Genomic DNA, 17,116 nt, shown 5'->3' on the forward strand with positions numbered 1-17,116 from the left:
TTGTCCTTTCAAAGTATCTGTTCACCCTCCACACAATCAAAAGTCCTCAAGATAACATTGCCAGTTTTGTCACTGACAGTCCAACAACGAAAGAGTTGTGGCTTACATGATTACCAGTAGCAGATAATTTTTCATCCAACCTGACACTAAGACTATAATTGGGAGCTAACAAACTTAATGTGAAACCTAAAAAAATTTAAGTCAATTAAAATTACATCCATAGTTAAGGCAAGGGAAACAACTTTGAAATCCAAATTTATTCAAAATTAAATGGAGGCATGCTGGAAAGAGTAAGTCTGATCATTGATAAGCAAAGTGACAATTCTTGACATGTTCTGTATTATTGAATTTCTTCAGTGAAGTATGGTCTTACTTTTAGTAACCAGATCTTGTAACGGTTGAGAGATAACAAAGAATGTTGAGTGAAAAAAAAACTTTCACCCATTAGACAATTTAAATGATATAGAGAATATCAGCTCATAATTAATTGTTTGTCATACAGAAGGCAGGCCTGAGAAGCTTTCCCCTTGGTCGTTATTGTCTTTAGTCATTGGTTACATACTTAAACGAAATCTCCTGAAACTCCTAATATTGCTTTTATGAAGAGATTATGTTTTGAACTTATTGATTTAATAAATTCATCCAGTTTTCATCATAAATCACATTATTATTATCCAAAATATTAATATCACATCCAGCATCCAAGAACTTGAAAGTTTGATATAAACATCAACCAATCATCAACAATCTCAGTGGGCCTGCGAGGACTATAAGCTCTGTCCCTTTTTTAAAAAAAAAATTTTTTGGACTAAATCTTCTTAAAGATCCTTTTTGAAAAGTTTTAAAATTTTTATTTTATGAATCATTTTTCTGCAGTTTCCAGATTCTTTCTCTTATCAGCAATAAATAATGTGAATATAGTTCTTAAGTAAATCACCTCAGTTCCTCTACATTCATTTTAAGATATGATGAATCTGTAATGGATTTTCAATTCTTTATTGAATATAATGTTTTCCTTTAACAACAATTGAAAATTATCACTTCCACAATATCAACTACATAGAGTTTGGCTGGATTACTGATATAGGTATTATGTTACAATGATGTAGACTAAGTTGTAGATATATAGCAAAACATTTTGATGCATAGTGATATATATTATTACCAACTATTTATCCCGCAAGCATAAGTGAAAGCAGGATATTGTAATTACTTGTCTTTGTCTGTGTGTTTGCAAAATGGCTGAATGGATTTTCATCAAATTTGGTAGCAATCCTCATCAGGTGAGTGGCTCGAAATGATGAAAATTGGTTTGATTATCTTCAAAACTGCAGGCAGATGAATCAAAATGTTTTGATTGCAGATTTTTAGCAAAAGAATTGATGTGTATGCAGGGCATGCTTCGTTTTGGCATGTTCTCAGCACAAGAATCTATTACTAGCACATGAAAACATGTATTATGTCTATTAAATACTATTTATTTCTCACCAGATGGAGTACATTTTTTGTTGATCTTACCATCACAGAATTCAACCCTCGTCTGCTTGTGTATAAATCATGCTGTACCTATGCATGTAGACACGTGAGGGTACATATACATAAATACATAGATATGCGATTGAGTGTGTTTGTACAGTGATGGATTCGAGGGTTTTGTTTATTATGAGTTGAAATTTAATTTCACTGGAGTATAAATACCTATAATGGTAATACTTAAAAAAATTTTTTTAATTTTTAAAAAATTGAACTTACAAATTTCCCAATAAGCGAGTGGTCATATTATGTCCTACAATGAACTACAATATGTTTGATTCGCCTACCATCATTGAAAGATGTTGAAAACACTTCTCAAATTCTATGCAACATTTTCTATAAGTGTTTCATTTTGTTCTTTGTTTTCTTTTTCATAATCATGATTATTATTTGAATAATCAATTATTTAGTCATATGCAAATTTTACTCGTGTTTGGTGTAGACATTGATCAAGTCTACTTTTAGCTGTCATCTTCTTAGGTTTCTAATCCTATTTTAGTAAAACACTTACAAAGCTTAATTCAATTCAATTAAAAAGCAGGAGCTAGCAACGCATTGTAACACACACTATAATTTGCAAAAAAAATTTGTGTGCAGGGTATGCATCACCCTTCTGATGCCTTTCTTTTTCATTTGGTTTATTTCTACTGTTATGCTTTCAATATACAATTGTTTTAGTCTCAATACACAATCTCAGATAAAATCACTTACCAAAGATGTACAACACAATTTTTGTGCTTTTTTTTTTTGTTTTTGCAAGTTTATTCTACAATATTTGTAATTTTATTTTATATACAAAATAAATTGTGTACTTTTTATCTGCCAGGTGTTTGTCAATGGGAATAAGGTATACATGGTAACTGAGCTTATGAAAGGTGGAGAACTTTTGGACAAAATTCTCCGACAGTTATTTTTTTCTGAGCGTGAAGCAAGTGCTGTTTTGCAAGTAATTTCTGAAGCTGTTCACTATTTACATTTGAATGGAGTAAGTATCTATCCAATATTTATATCTTTTCTCCTCTTCATCATCATGGTGGTTATCATTATTGCTTTTTCATTTTCTTTTCCTATTGTTGAGTTCAGTTGGATAGGTTCTTAAACTGCGGCTTATATGTGAACCCTAAGGTTTGTGATAGTAGCATACTTGCGAGCTGACAGAATTGTTAGCACACTCAATAAAATGCTTAGTAGCATTTTGTCTGTCTTTACTTTCTGAGTTCAAATGCTGAGGAGGTTAATTTTGTCTTTCAATAATATAGTGTGGACATATAGTATCAGAGATGATATGGTAACATGAAAAGTGTTAAAGCATTTCAAGTAACTTGTCAACTTGCAATTATGAGTGAAAATTGACATTTACTGTCTTGAGGAATCCTTCAGCATGTACATACTGTAGGAGACCAAGCTCATTCCTTAACAAATAAAACAAGAAAAGATGGAAATGAGCTAGCCAGTTTCTGTTATTTGTCCTTCTTTTCATCTTTGTGGAGTTGATTCAATAAAAACTATACATCCTGATGTAGGAAATCATTCTCTTTTCCTTTTTAATATTCAACTTTTGCAGAAATGTTTAGCTGCATTTCAACTTGGAAGATTCTTTGAATAAAATATTTTTAAATGAAATATAAAAATGTCATTTTCTTAGTTTTGAGCCTTATGAAGACATTAAAATGTTTGTATAATGCTTCCCAAGAAGTATACATTTAATGACTTAACAGTATAATATTAGCCAGCATTTGTAATCAAATTTTGAATCAATACTTATTAGAAGACCTTTCTTCACTTGGGTACACAATAGTGACTCTTGTTATTAAGCTATTCTATTCAAATTAGATTATTTACTCCATTGAAAATGATCCATTTGATTCTTTCACCAGTTAAATCTCTTTCTTTATATTATAACAGAAAATAAGGCAGTGAGCTGGCAGAATCATTAGCAAGCTCAAAATATTGCTTATCAGCATTTCGTCTGTCTTTACTTTCTGAGTTCAAATGCTGCAGAAAGCAATTTTGCCTTTCATCTTTTGGGGTTGATAAAAATAAATATCTGTTTTGTAACTGACTACTTCTCCCATAATTTCATGCCCTGTACCTATAATAGAAAAGAATATTTTAAAGAGTTAAATTCTACTGAAAGTATATAACTTGATGAAAATATCTAAAGAAGTAATAGTGTATCTGTGTTTTATTGATTATTACTTATGAAAAAGAGTGCAATTCTTTGTAATTTTTGTTAATAGTTTATTTGTGCTCTATGTTGTATGAATAAAATAATCATTTTTACCCTTTTATTTTTCAAAAATCTTAACCCAGGTAGTCCATCGAGATCTGAAGCCTTCCAATATTCTTTATGCTGATAAATCTGGTTCGCCACATGCTTTGCGTATCTGTGACTTTGGTTTTGCTAAACAACTGAGAGCTGATAATGGTCTCCTTATGACTCCTTGTTACACTGCCAACTTTGTTGCTCCTGAGGTCAGCATTATTTACTTTTAACAAGTCAATTTACAAATTATTTATGTATGTAACAAATATTTTCACTGACTGATGTGTCTCGTATATTTTTAGATTGGAATTTTTAAAAACATTATTTATGAAATTGTCATTTTTGAATTGTTTATAATTCCTATTGGGTTTCGTTTTTCTATAGCAGTTTTAATGAGAGTAATTGGTAAATGTAAATTTCATTCTATTGTGATAGTCATGCTTTTTTTTCTTTTTTTTTTATTATGATTTGAAATCGTATTGTCAGTAATTTCTTAATTTTTTTTTTTTATTTGAAAGTATTAAATGTAATAATAGTAGTTGTAGTAGAGGATAGATGACTGAAGTTCACTTGTTGACTCAAAAGAAAGTATAGATGATATATGTGTCCTAAAATATGTATTTCTGAAAAAAAAAGGTGTTTGAGCAAAAAACAATACTTGAGAGAAGAGGCAAGTAGTTCAAGTTGATTTTAGTTAACTTAGCATAATCAGAAAGTTGAATGAAGCAGAGAATATCTTAGTTATGATAGAACAGAGCCAGCACAATTCTGTGGTGGGCTGTTGCGTATAATCTTGCCTATCAAGTAAATGTTTTCTTAGATTTGATTTTAAGATGTGATTCTGTTGATGGAATGCCTCTGATGTATGTAGGCTGTTGCTATAGTTTTGTATGTAATACTGATTATGTGAAATATTTGGAAGCTTTTTTCTACTTTTGTAGAGATTGGGATAATTGGACCTGTATATGTTGAATTGTTGTTGTTTAGCTCTTAAATCAGCTCTGATCAAGCAGACCTAAGATTGAAAGTATTCCTGTCATGACCATCTCACCTTTTGGCAGATTTGGTTTACATTGCCCAATGTATCCTACTTTTTACATGTTAGAGAGTATGAGTAGAGGAAGATTTGGCTGCTATTTCTTACAGATCAAACAGCCACGTAGAAGTTCTCTTGGTTGCTTATGTTGGCTTGTTTTCACAAGATGTGTAAACTTTGTATTTTGATAGTTTTAGATCCATTTTTAAGTTAAATAGAAAATTTGAGCACGTTTCTTATGTGTGTGAGTATTTGTTTATATGATATATATGTATAGATATACAAGCATTTACCTCTTAAGATATCTTTATCTTGATATAATTAGATTTTAGCATGTAAATTTTTTTGCATAAATTCTGACAATTTCAGTTTTTGATGAACTTGTGTATCCATTTTTTCATAGAAAGGAAAATTGACTTCTCAAAACACAAACATTTTAATATATCTTATCTTGCATATTTCATTTTATCTCTTTTCCACCCACAGCATTAATATATTTCGCATTTAATTTTATTCAGTTCTCTTTTCAACCTGTTTTTTATTATAATTTTTGTAGGTTTTAAAGCGCCAAGGATATGATGCTGCCTGTGATATCTGGAGTTTGGGTGTGTTATTGTATACTATGTTAGCAGGGTAGGTACACCAACTGTTATTTGTTGCTAGAACAATTGTTATTTGTTCGTACCTGGCACATAATACAGCTAAAATCACAAAAAGCACATGCAATTAAAATATAGCTAATATCATATCTGATTTGATCTGTTCTGTGACACTACATTTTCCCCTCACCTTCTGTGCATAGGCACTTGTCAGAATGCAACTCCAACACCGTTAGGTATCATCATCATTTGATGTCCACTTTTCCATGCTTGCAGGAGTCAGAGTTTATTTGAGACAGATTTTCTATGGCTGGATGCTCATCCTGTTACTAACTCTCACCTGTTTTCAATCAGAAGTTAATATTTCCCCATGACCAGGCATGTTCTCATAGAAATGAATGACACTGCTTGTATGACAGTGACACTCATTTACAACTATTACATGATGTCAAGATAAGGAGGCATAAACACACATACGCATGCATGCATGCTCACACACACATTCACACGCATGCATGCTCACACACACACACACACACACGTATTAATGACAGGCTTCTTTTAGTTTCCACTAATAAGGCTTTTGTTGGCCCAGATACCAGTGTCACACAAATGGCACATAAAAGCACCTTTCAAGCATTGGGCTTTGAGGAGACACGGACTGAGATCATTTGGCATTATGCCGTGTTTGAGAAGAAGTCCCATCAAGCCAAGTAAAACTGCAATCGTGGCAGATACCGGTGTCATGCAAATGGCACCTATGCTGGTGGCACATAAAAGCACCCATTACACTCTCAGAGTGGTTGGCGTTAGGAAGGGCATCCAGCCATAGAAACCATGCCAAAACAGACTGGTGTCTGGCACAGCCCTGGTCAAACTGTCCAACCCATGCCAGCATGGACAACATGTGAAATGATGATTATACCCAGACTCCATACTAAATACACTAATTCTTCCTTCTTTGAATAGCATCTCTCTAGAACTCCTTTATGTCTATTTTTGCTCTTCAGACATTAACCCTTTAGCATTTAAACCAGCCATTTCTGGCCCAAATATTCTACTTGTTTTATCTTCAAACTTGCCAGATCTGGCTTCTCATACCGTTTCTACATTGTCATTTTAAAAATAAACAATCACATCATCAAAATATTGAAACTGCAAGATAATGTTTGGTTAATTAAAAACAAAGTGAATATATAAGCATTACATTTGACCGATAAATCTGAATGCTAAAGGGTTAACATATACAAATTCAAACTGCATATTAAATACTTTGTCATTGAGGCTTGGAAAATCTATAGTCAGTAGACATTGTTTTTCCTTACACAAAATTATAAACAAATAAGCAATTTATGAATTTTAAATAATTTTTTTTTATTAGACTGGTGAATGCTACAATTAGTAGAGTGCCAGAAAATATGCTTTAAAATATTTTGTTATATCCCTTTATGTTCCTTGTTCAAATCCTGTTGTGGTCAGCTGTCCTTTCCATTGTTCCTTGTTTTATAAACAAGCCCAGTAAAAAAATACCGAAGTTGTTATAAGTCCAATTGCATATGAAAATATTTGACCATGAGCTTATGTTATGAATCATTCTTATCTTTCTGTTTAGTGTTTTCTCCTTCAGTATTAAACCCAACTTCATTTACCCCAGGTTCATGGAGTAAGTTTTTATGTGTAATTGTGCTCTGTGTATAGAAAGGGCTCTAATTACTATATTTACTGTTTCAAATAATACTATTTTATATAGGGTGTGTAGATGGGTGTTGCCTGGAATTTTGTCTTTTTTTTTTTACAGTTATTTTAACTAGTTCTAATACATCAAGTTTCTACATTCATTTCCCACATACATTTTATTTTACTTCTATTTCTTAATATTTTGATACTTTCTCAACTTCCTCAATAGATATTCTTTTATAACTCTATTGTAATGGTTTCTAACATAGGAAGAAATTTAGTGGGGTAATCTATTAAACTGCCTTAAGGAGTTGACTGTACTGCATTTTATCAACCCCAAAGAAAAGAAAAGGTGTGACCTCAGCAGAATTTCAATTTGGAACAGAGAGACCTGGAAGAAATACTTAGAAGACATTTTGTCTGGTACACTAATGATTCTGCCAATCTATCATCCTAATAGTAATAACACAATAATAATATTTGGTCAATTTTGTTTGAGTCTCTAACCAGAAATGTCTCAGAGTACTGTGACTTAGTTGTTATGTGGTCCATGGCCAGTCCTGATTCATCATCATCATATGTCTGTTTTCCATGCTGGCATGGGTTGGACAGTTTGGTAGGAACTGGCCAGCAGGGGAGCTATCCAGACTCCAATTGTCTGTTGTGGTATGGTTTCTATGGTAGGGTGCCCTTTCTAATGCCAACCACTTTACAGAATGTGCTGGGTGCTTTTTACATGCCACTGGTATGGGTGCGTTTAAGCAGCACCGGCACAAGTGCATTTAATGTGGCACCAGCACTTGTAAGGAACAAGCCTGTATGTATGGATGACAGTGGTTAATGATTCCATCCATAATAATCTCATCTTTTATAGTTTTTCAGATGTAGTAAATCTAGGGCTACAATATTCCATGTTGCCTTCCCCAACTTTTTTTTTTTTTTCGTTTTAAATGTGATGAGGAAGCGTTGGCTGCTATTTCTATCAGATACTGCATAAATGTTCACTCAGTAGCTTTCAGTAATTTTTATTTTTTCTAGACAGGTTTATATTATTTGTTGTGTGTTCCAGTTTAGTAGTGTGTACATTAAATAACTAGTTAATAGATCTGCTCAGTTATTATTTTTTGTTTAGCTTCTTACTTAGAGGAAGATTGGGCAGTTTGAAATAATGTAGCCAGTTGTTTTCTCAAATTTAGTACATGATCTGTATTTACTATCCTGCCTTTGAATCATTACATTTTTTAGGTATTTTCTGTGGGTGAGCTCTAGTAGGTCAGCTATTCTGAGGTTCCCCCACTCCATCCTGTACTGCTAGAACTTCAAGTCTTTGTTTCATGCAGTGTTTTATCTTTTTACTTTTCCAGCTAGAATATTCTTACAGCTTCTTTTCTCTTTTCTGTCTATCTTCCCCTCCTCTCTTTTTTTTTTTTATTTTCTTAAATGTTAATGCTGAAATAATGAACCTGATGGTAAAAAAACTCCAAGAAACTGGAATTTTTGCTGTACATTTTTTACCTACTTGCATAACTACTTTGTGGAGTTTAAATTGATTACGAGTGAGCAGTTTAACATCTTATCTTCACTGCCATTCTGTGATATTATTAATAGTTTTAAATGCTGTTAATTTTTCATTTACATTTTTATGTGATTAGGTTTTGTGTACTCTACTGTAGTCATTGTGTGCCCATTTAGTATTTTATTGATAGTATTTATCTAAATGTGTATGTTCTAGAAACACTTTTTTTTTTTCTTTTTTTTTCCAAAATCTACATATGATAACATACTTTCTAGGAATTGAATTTTGAGTTCTTATTTTATTGATCTTAGAGATTTTAAGTTCATGTATTCAGTTTAGGGATTCTATATTTTATTTCCTTTTAGGTGTTTTTCTTTTCTTTTTTCATATATGACTAGTCTATCAACCTATGTTTAGACAAAACATATAAATTGGTGTATAAGACCTAATATTTCTGCCTGTATATTTAAATATTTCTGAGAACAGTATTATTATTTTCTACTACATTCACTGCTTACTCAACTTCTCATCAGTTGAACTATGTGTATGCTTTCCAGTGGTGATAGTTATTAATTATTTCATGTCTATAAATATATCCTGATCCAACCAGAATCTAGCATCCAACTACAAAATAGCTGTTATAGCATTTGTCTAATATCTTAAAATTTATTGTATTTCTCCCTGTTATCTATTGTTAACATTTGTGTTTTCTGGTAGATCTGTAATTGGTGGCTTTATTTCTTCAATATTTTTTGTTGGTGATTTCTTATTTATAATGAAATTTCTTGTTTTTTTTTTTTAAGTAGATGGCTAAGCCAGCACTATAGGTTATATATAATATTTCTCACTCTGTCAGTGCTCAGTTTCTGTCTCAATACATGAATGTATTGTTACGCATCAACTTTTTGGAAATAATCTAGATTCTATTTATTGTTTTTGTGTTCATCTCTTTGATTCCATGCAAGACTCCAATGTATTTATATTGATTGCAACTTGATAGGTTGTTCTTGAGATTTTTCTCTGCATAGACTGTTTTGAGTCTCTCTTCTGTACAATAAGAATGACATTGTACCCAATGAGGAGAGAGCTAAACAAGGCAATTGTGATGAAACTTATCTTTGAAATATCTATGTGGGGCTCTGGTGTGCAGTTTTTGTTCCTCATTTAGACATGTTAGCATTCTAGTGATTGCTTCCTTCACATATTTTGAAAGTGATTTGATCCTTATAATTCTGATATACTGACTGCATTGGTTTCAGATCATCTCATCATATCTGTTATACTAATTTCCTTTCAACTAATATAATTCCCTTGAAGTATATTCATTTCTTTCTTTCTTTCGTTCTTTCTACTTTTTTATTTTTATTTTTACTGTCAGAAAGCTATTTTCTAGGTTTTAGAACTGAACAGCTCTCACATGAACATCAATGAAATATTTGCTCTAATACCTGGCCTTAGAATGACTGGTATTATTTTTACTCTTTATCAGCTGCTAAGAAGCACCTTGTTATGAATCAAAACTTATAATTCACCCCTTTTTTTTACCTTAGAATAACCTGTAATCAGATTGCTTGAGATGACCTCTGAATCAGACACATTGGATCATAAGCTTAGTATAATGATTAACATGCTTAAAAAACAATCAATGCTAAGAGCCAAGAATTTATCAATGACATGGAGGTATTGTCATGAAAGTTGTAGTGCAGGTGGTCTTTGAGTTACTCTTGTGGATGACTGGGATACTGATTGAGACTTGATAGGTTGTTCTTGAGATTTTTGTCTGCGTAGACTGTTTTGAGTCTGTCTCTTCTGTACAGTAAGAATGACATTATACCCAATGAGGAGAAAGCTAAACAAGGCAATTGTGATGAAACTTATTATCTTTGAAATATTGCATTTTGAATTATCTATTTGGGGCTCTGGTGTGCAGTTTTTGTTCCTCATTTAGACATGTTAGCATTCCAGTGAGTGCTTTATTGAAAAATCTGTGAAAAACATGACATCAGATTTAATTAATCTTTGTACTCAAAGTTTTCTACTATGACTTACTATTATTACCAGAGTTCTGATGGATGAGCCATGCTTATTGCTAAAAGCACACCTTTCTGCATGCAGCTCTTCAGTTTGACCAAATTAAGTCTGAGATGTAAAGAGAATGGGAAGCTATCTTTCACATACTCCTATTTTTTCAGCAGAAGTCCACAAGAGATTTGTTCCTTGCCTGTGGACTTTCATTGAACAACTGTTGCTGTAGGACTCTTTTGGTCATTAAGACCCTCATAAAAATTAACTTGTCTTTTTCCAGCAAGTAAGATTAGTGAATTTTCTCAAAGACAAGGTATGGTGATGAAGGTCGCTCATATATCAATTGAAGTACAAAATAAGTGCAAAGCAGGTCCTACCTTCAAGTAATTTTATGAAAAGATAAGATTGACATATTTAACCTAGATAAATGGTTTAACTTCATTTTAGCTGACTTATTTAAAGTTATACATGTATCACTGTCATCATTTAAAATCCATATTAGTGACAGAGGCAGTATTAATACTGAGAGGTAATATTTATCCCCACTTAAATGTAGATGCTCTGTTACAACAAACTTATACTATGAGAGAAACACTCATATTTGCTTTTGGTGCAAAATGCACTATTGTTTATATCACTGGTAAGGAGATAAGAATATAAACAAGACATAAAGGAGGGCATTTTGCAGCATGGGCCATTGTGAGAGTTTCTCGTGTGGTATCTACCACAGTATAGTTTGTTCCAACAGAACATCTAATTTTAAGTAGGAATAAATATTACCTCATTTAAAATCCATACTGGCATTTTGTTTGGATAGTCTGACAGGATCTTATGGAGGTGGGGGAGGACTGCAATATCTACTTTGGCATGATTTCTGCAGCTGGATGCTCTTCCTAATACCAACCACATTACAGCATGTTCTGGATGTTTTTTTATTTCCATGCCATCAGCATTGTTGAGGTTGCTATGCAGCTCAGAAGACTACAAACCCAGTAGAGGTGAGGGATGTGGTGAGGGATGCTAGGAGATTGTGGAGGTTAAAGTATGAGAGAAAGGAGTGGGACAGAGCAGATTTTTGTAGAAGGACTGCATAGTTACTCACATTTAGTAGGGGAGAGAGAGAGAGAATTATCAGTAGGAGCAGGAAAGAGATAATGAATATATTATCATCATTATTTAGCATCTGCTTTCCATGCTGACATAGATTAGGTGGTTTGACTGAAATTATTAAGCTGGAGAGCTGCACAAAGTTTCAGTGTGATTCGGCATGGTTTCTTTGGCTGGATGCTCTTCCTAATGCCAACCACTCCAAGAGTGTAATGGGTGCTTTTTACATACCACCAGCACAAGTATCAGTTATGTGACACCAGCATCAGCTGTGACTACGATTTCATTTGGCTTGATGAGTCTTCTCAAGCACGACGTATTTATATATAAAACAAACCATTGTTACACTTACATATTAAGTAATTTGCTATAGTTACATATTTAAATTGTATTATATTGTCCCCATGTTTTGATGTGTTGTATGACTTTTGTAACAAATATCTAGTATTACCATTACTTTCTTTTTTTCAGTCAAACACCTTATGCTAATGGTCCTAATGATACTCCTAGTGATATTTTAGCCAGAATTGGTGGTGGAAAAATTAAATTAACAGAAGGCAACTGGGATTGTGTCTCAGATGCTGCTAAAGTAAGTCCTTTGTTATTTCTTAATAATATCATTATTGTTTTATGTCACAATTATCTTTAAATTTTTTTGGAACCCACATGTATATCCCATCATCTTCATCATCATTATCATATTAAGGCAGCGAGCTGGGAGAATCATTAGCATGCCAGGTGAAATGCTGAGTAGTATTTTGCCCTTCGCTATGTTCTGAGTTCAAATTCAGTTGAGATTGGCTTTGCCCTTCATCCTTTCAGAGTTGATAAAATAAGTACCAGTTGAACACTGGTGTTGATATCATCCAGGCCTTGTGCCTATAGTAGAAAGGATTATTAATATTATTATCATCAAATGTTCCAAGGCTTGGAGGAGAGGCCTTTCACATAGCTATGGGTTTGCTATTATCACCAATAATAGCCAATATATACATGGAATACTTTGAGAATTTGGCTTTAGGATCAACACCACTAAAACCAACCCTATGACTGTGATATGTTGATGACACCTTTATAATCTGGCCCCACCTGGAAGATGTCCAAGTGCTGTTAGATCAAGTGAACTCAATAAAGCTATCCATACAGTTCACAATGGAAAAGGAAAAAGACAATCAGCTAGCATTCCTGTTCTGGCATGGTTTCTAATTCTGACCACTCCACAGAGTGTACTGGTTCCTTTTATGCGACACCAGCACTGGTATCAATTCTGCTGTGGTAGACAAATCCTTCACTGGAAAGGGTATTTTTTTTTTTGTTTTTAAGGCTTCTTCAATAAATTTAGTGTTGTTTTCTTCTTGTACTTGACAATATAAAAATTATTAATTATTCAATATAATGTCTCCTTTTCCCTTTCTTTGTTCTCAGTTTTTATATCCTCATTCAATTACCTTAAATTATTTTTTAAATGTTTGATTTCATAAAACTTTAAAATTCGCATTATAGGATTTGGTTCAGAAAATGTTGCATGTAGATCCCCATAGTCGCCTGACTGCATCAGAAGTTTTAAAAAGCAAATGGATTCGAGACAGAGGATCATTACCTTCAAATATTAAATTAACTCTTCAAGATGCCAGTCTCGTCAAGGTATGACATTAATTTTGACACATTCACTCCTCAGTTGAGCCTTGTTATGGGTTCTTTATTTTAATTTTTTTTTTTCTGTTAACAAGGCAGCCACTGGTTTCTTGTGGGAAACCTCTCGATTCTTTACACGATACACTTGAGAATGCTGGTAATCATCTCCATTTTGGATGAGAGTATACATACCTTCATGCATGCATACATACATACATACATACATGCATGGTCCCACTGCATGGCTCTTTGGGCAAGAGTTATTGACTATAGCTCTGATTCAACCAATGCCTTATCAATGGAATTGGTAGGTAAACATTGCATGGAAGCCTCCCATGTGTGTGTTATATAAGTATATGTGTGTGTCAGTGTGTCTTCATAGATACACATTGACACACACACACACATAGATACCAGTGATATTTGTATTCTCTCATTTCTCCCATAAGCAATAAGTCTGCAGTTAAATGTATGAAGAGCAGTGGAATAAAGTGTTGCACTTGAAAACAAGGGCTGGTAACAGGAAAGGGATTTGGCTGTAAAATACTGCATCAAGATGTCCAACATTGACAAAAAATAGACATAAATATGATGATGATGATATATGCTTAAAATGTTTGATGAAGAAATTTTGTAACTTGTAAGATATTGTACTGTTACTCATATAACACAAGAGAGGTCTATCAATTTGAAGTTCTCATTTATTGATGTGACAGCTGAAAAATGATATCAATGATAAATATTTTTCTTGGTTTTGGAATTATAATATGGTTTATAATTATTTGGGCACTTAAACAGTAATAATATTCCTTGATGATAATTAGTAGAGATGAAATTGATATTTGCAACATTTTTATATCATGAATAATGATAATAAGACAATTGAGGTTTTTCATCATCAGCATCATCATTTTATATCAGCTTTCCATGCTGGCATGGTTTAGCTGGGTTGTCACAGTCCAAAATTAGTTCTTATTCAAAGTTACTGCCCTCTAAGATGGGTCTAAGGACCATGTCTTGTTTATATGTCCCAATTTTCACATGATTTCTGCTGTCCTTCCTTACACAAGTCACTTTACTATGTCCTTGGTGTAATTTGTCATTGCACCAACACTAAAAGAGCTATGTCTCCTTAACACAACTAGGACTCTCTTCACCTTATAGAGTCTATGTTTATTCATGGCAGAATGACCAAGAAGAGATGAACAGAAGAGAAAACACTGATACCAGGACCCAGGGGAATAGGCGAGAGGAGTGACAATATTATGAGAGAAATATAACGATTGAGGTGTGGAGGCAGTAGAGAATGAAGTGAAGAGTGACTGTGCTGGGGTAAGAGACAGCAAATGGCAACTAATGTCAGAGAGAGATCAGGTGAAAGCTGGCAGCACAGAAAGGGTAATAGAAGGAAACTTGGAAATGAACAGATCCATTGCTGTCCCTCATACACAAATGTCTTAATGGAAGAGATAAGGTGAACAGAGTAGTAGAATATTTGCAGATTCAATACTATCTCTTATTTTATGGTTGACGTGATACAAGTTAGAAAGAGGGTGAATGTCAGAGAGACAAGAGGGTTGGACAAGTTAGTGAGCAATGGGGAGATGAGTTGTAAAGATAGTGTTGGGGATAGAGATGAAAGGACATCAAATAGGCGATGGGGTCAACTTATCAGGGGCATATTAGGTAAGAAGTCCAAATGTAGGTGTGTGTGTGTGTACATATCTATACATTCCAACTTCTATCTCTACCATTATTTCACCATGTTTGTGTTTTAATACCAAGAATTGTATTTGCATTATTTTTGACTAAGCTGATTATAAAGAAGTACTATTCACTGCTAATACTTTTCAAAATTTATTTTACAGGGTGCTATGGTAGCTACTTACAAGGCTCTTACCTCTCAACCAAAGACCACACTTGAGCCTGTTGGGGCTTCATCTTTGGCACAACGTCGAGGTAAAAATCGACCAAAGACATCAACTGCCGTATAACCAAATGACATAATCTTAAATTCTCATCTTTTCCAACTACATTTATTGTTAAAAACAAAGTAAGCTTATATTTAAGCTCCGTGAAATGAGTATAACTTTCTCATCTTGTTAATATCAAGCACCATGCTACAGGACATCTAGTGTGACTACAGATTTGAGGTTTTATCCTTAACCAAATCTTTAGTCTGTAGTTACATTTCTCTATTAATGTCATGGCGCTTTTATACATGGTGCTGTGTTATCTAAGTTAAACCAATTTAAATGAATTTTTATTCATTTCAGATACGCCTGATCTGTTACGTTTAATTCTGTCAAGAGAAAGATCTGAGGGTTAGTTTAGTAATATATATCCGTGTGCACAATATAACAGTTGTATCACACACAATAAAAGAAAATTCTGCTCTCATAATCTCCAAATGATTCAATAGACCAACATGAATTATTATTGGCTGTTATTATTTATAATGTAAAAATTCCTAGATTATGCTTGAATGCTCCAATTTTCAAAACCAACTTCGTTATAAGAACTGAAAGATCTATTTTAAAAATTCATAAACATGTGAATCAAAGATTTTAATTTGTATTTATATTGGTTAAAAATTGCACTCCAACGTTTTTGTGAAAAAAAAAGAGAGAAAAAAATGGATGCTAAGCTGCTGATGATGATGATATTGTCATTTTTAACACAAAATTATATTGTTAGCCAGTCTATTTGCTTGCATTTCTGTTTTAATTTCTTTATTAAATTCAGAAAGTGTGTAAAGAATGTTGTTTCAGAAACCATAATCTATTCTACAGGCCACTTCTTTCTTCAGTAGAGAATATTGATTTGATGCTGCTCCCTATTTTTAATTTAAATGATTTAAATCAGCTTTTTTGGCTTGATTTCTTTTATTTAATTTTTAGATACATTATTCTGCATTGAATAATTTTGAAATAGCCCTTATTTTGGGCATCTTAAATCATATTGTGATGTACAGTTCTTACAGCATATTAAGAATACAGAAAGCTATTTATAATCACTTTTGTATTTGTTTTGCAGGATTCTTGACATGAAATCATCTGTTGAAATTGGTATTGTTGTATTTTGAGAGGGTCATAGTGCCAATATACCACACACACTAACTGTAGTACACTTCAAGTTTTATTATCAATTATTTAGATAGTTAGTCAATTAATTAATCAATTAATGAAGTAACTTATCTAATTAATTGATAATAAAACTTAACTAAGCTACAACCAACACGTGTGTGTTCCCTAAATACAACAATATTTATAATCAAGGTTACCCAAATATTTTCTTTAAAGCAAATTTAATACCATGATCTGATCTATTTATTTGACTGTACACAAAGCCAAAAATAAGGAATATAGTTTGTTGAATTGATACCAATACCTTACTGATATTATTTTATTGATTAGGAAGAGTAGCACAGTTGATTCCTTTTCTTTTTTTATTTTTTGTTATTAGAAAACAGATGATAAACAGTGAAAAAAAAAAGGGAGAAAAAATATTTCACATGATGCCTGACTTTTTTTTTTTTAATTTAAATTTATTTCAAAATGAATCAGTAATATGTTTATAACAGTAAACAGTGAACACTGAACAATGTTGAAATGAACTTTCTGGGTTTCCAAACTTAGTTAACTATGCAAGTTTAAGAAATATTTTTTTAATTGTAAATGTTAATGTGCTTCTGATAAAATACTGTAATTTAGTTGGTTATT

General features: G+C 32.7%; 1 protein-coding gene across 2 annotated transcripts in view; it reads left to right on the forward strand.

Annotated features, from left to right (window-relative positions):
- LOC106870220 (ribosomal protein S6 kinase 2 beta) overlaps positions 1-17,110 on the forward strand; it is a 73,771-nt gene extending 56,661 nt beyond the window's left edge. For both annotated transcript variants that reach the window (XM_014916228.2, XM_014916229.2), the window contains exons 16-21: positions 2,360-2,518; positions 3,847-4,008; positions 5,392-5,468; positions 12,231-12,348; positions 13,263-13,403; positions 15,263-17,110. In XM_014916228.2, coding sequence (XP_014771714.1) covers positions 2,360-2,518; positions 3,847-4,008; positions 5,392-5,468; positions 12,231-12,348; positions 13,263-13,403; positions 15,263-15,388 — 783 coding nt within the window. In that variant the 3' untranslated portion in view covers positions 15,389-17,110. The remainder of the gene's footprint in view (positions 1-2,359; positions 2,519-3,846; positions 4,009-5,391; positions 5,469-12,230; positions 12,349-13,262; positions 13,404-15,262) is intronic.
- The last annotated feature ends 6 nt before the right edge of the window (positions 17,111-17,116 follow it).

This window comes from Octopus bimaculoides, chromosome 4 (genome assembly GCF_001194135.2).
Source record: "Octopus bimaculoides isolate UCB-OBI-ISO-001 chromosome 4, ASM119413v2, whole genome shotgun sequence".
In the NCBI taxonomy this organism is placed as follows: domain Eukaryota; kingdom Metazoa; phylum Mollusca; class Cephalopoda; order Octopoda; family Octopodidae; genus Octopus; species Octopus bimaculoides.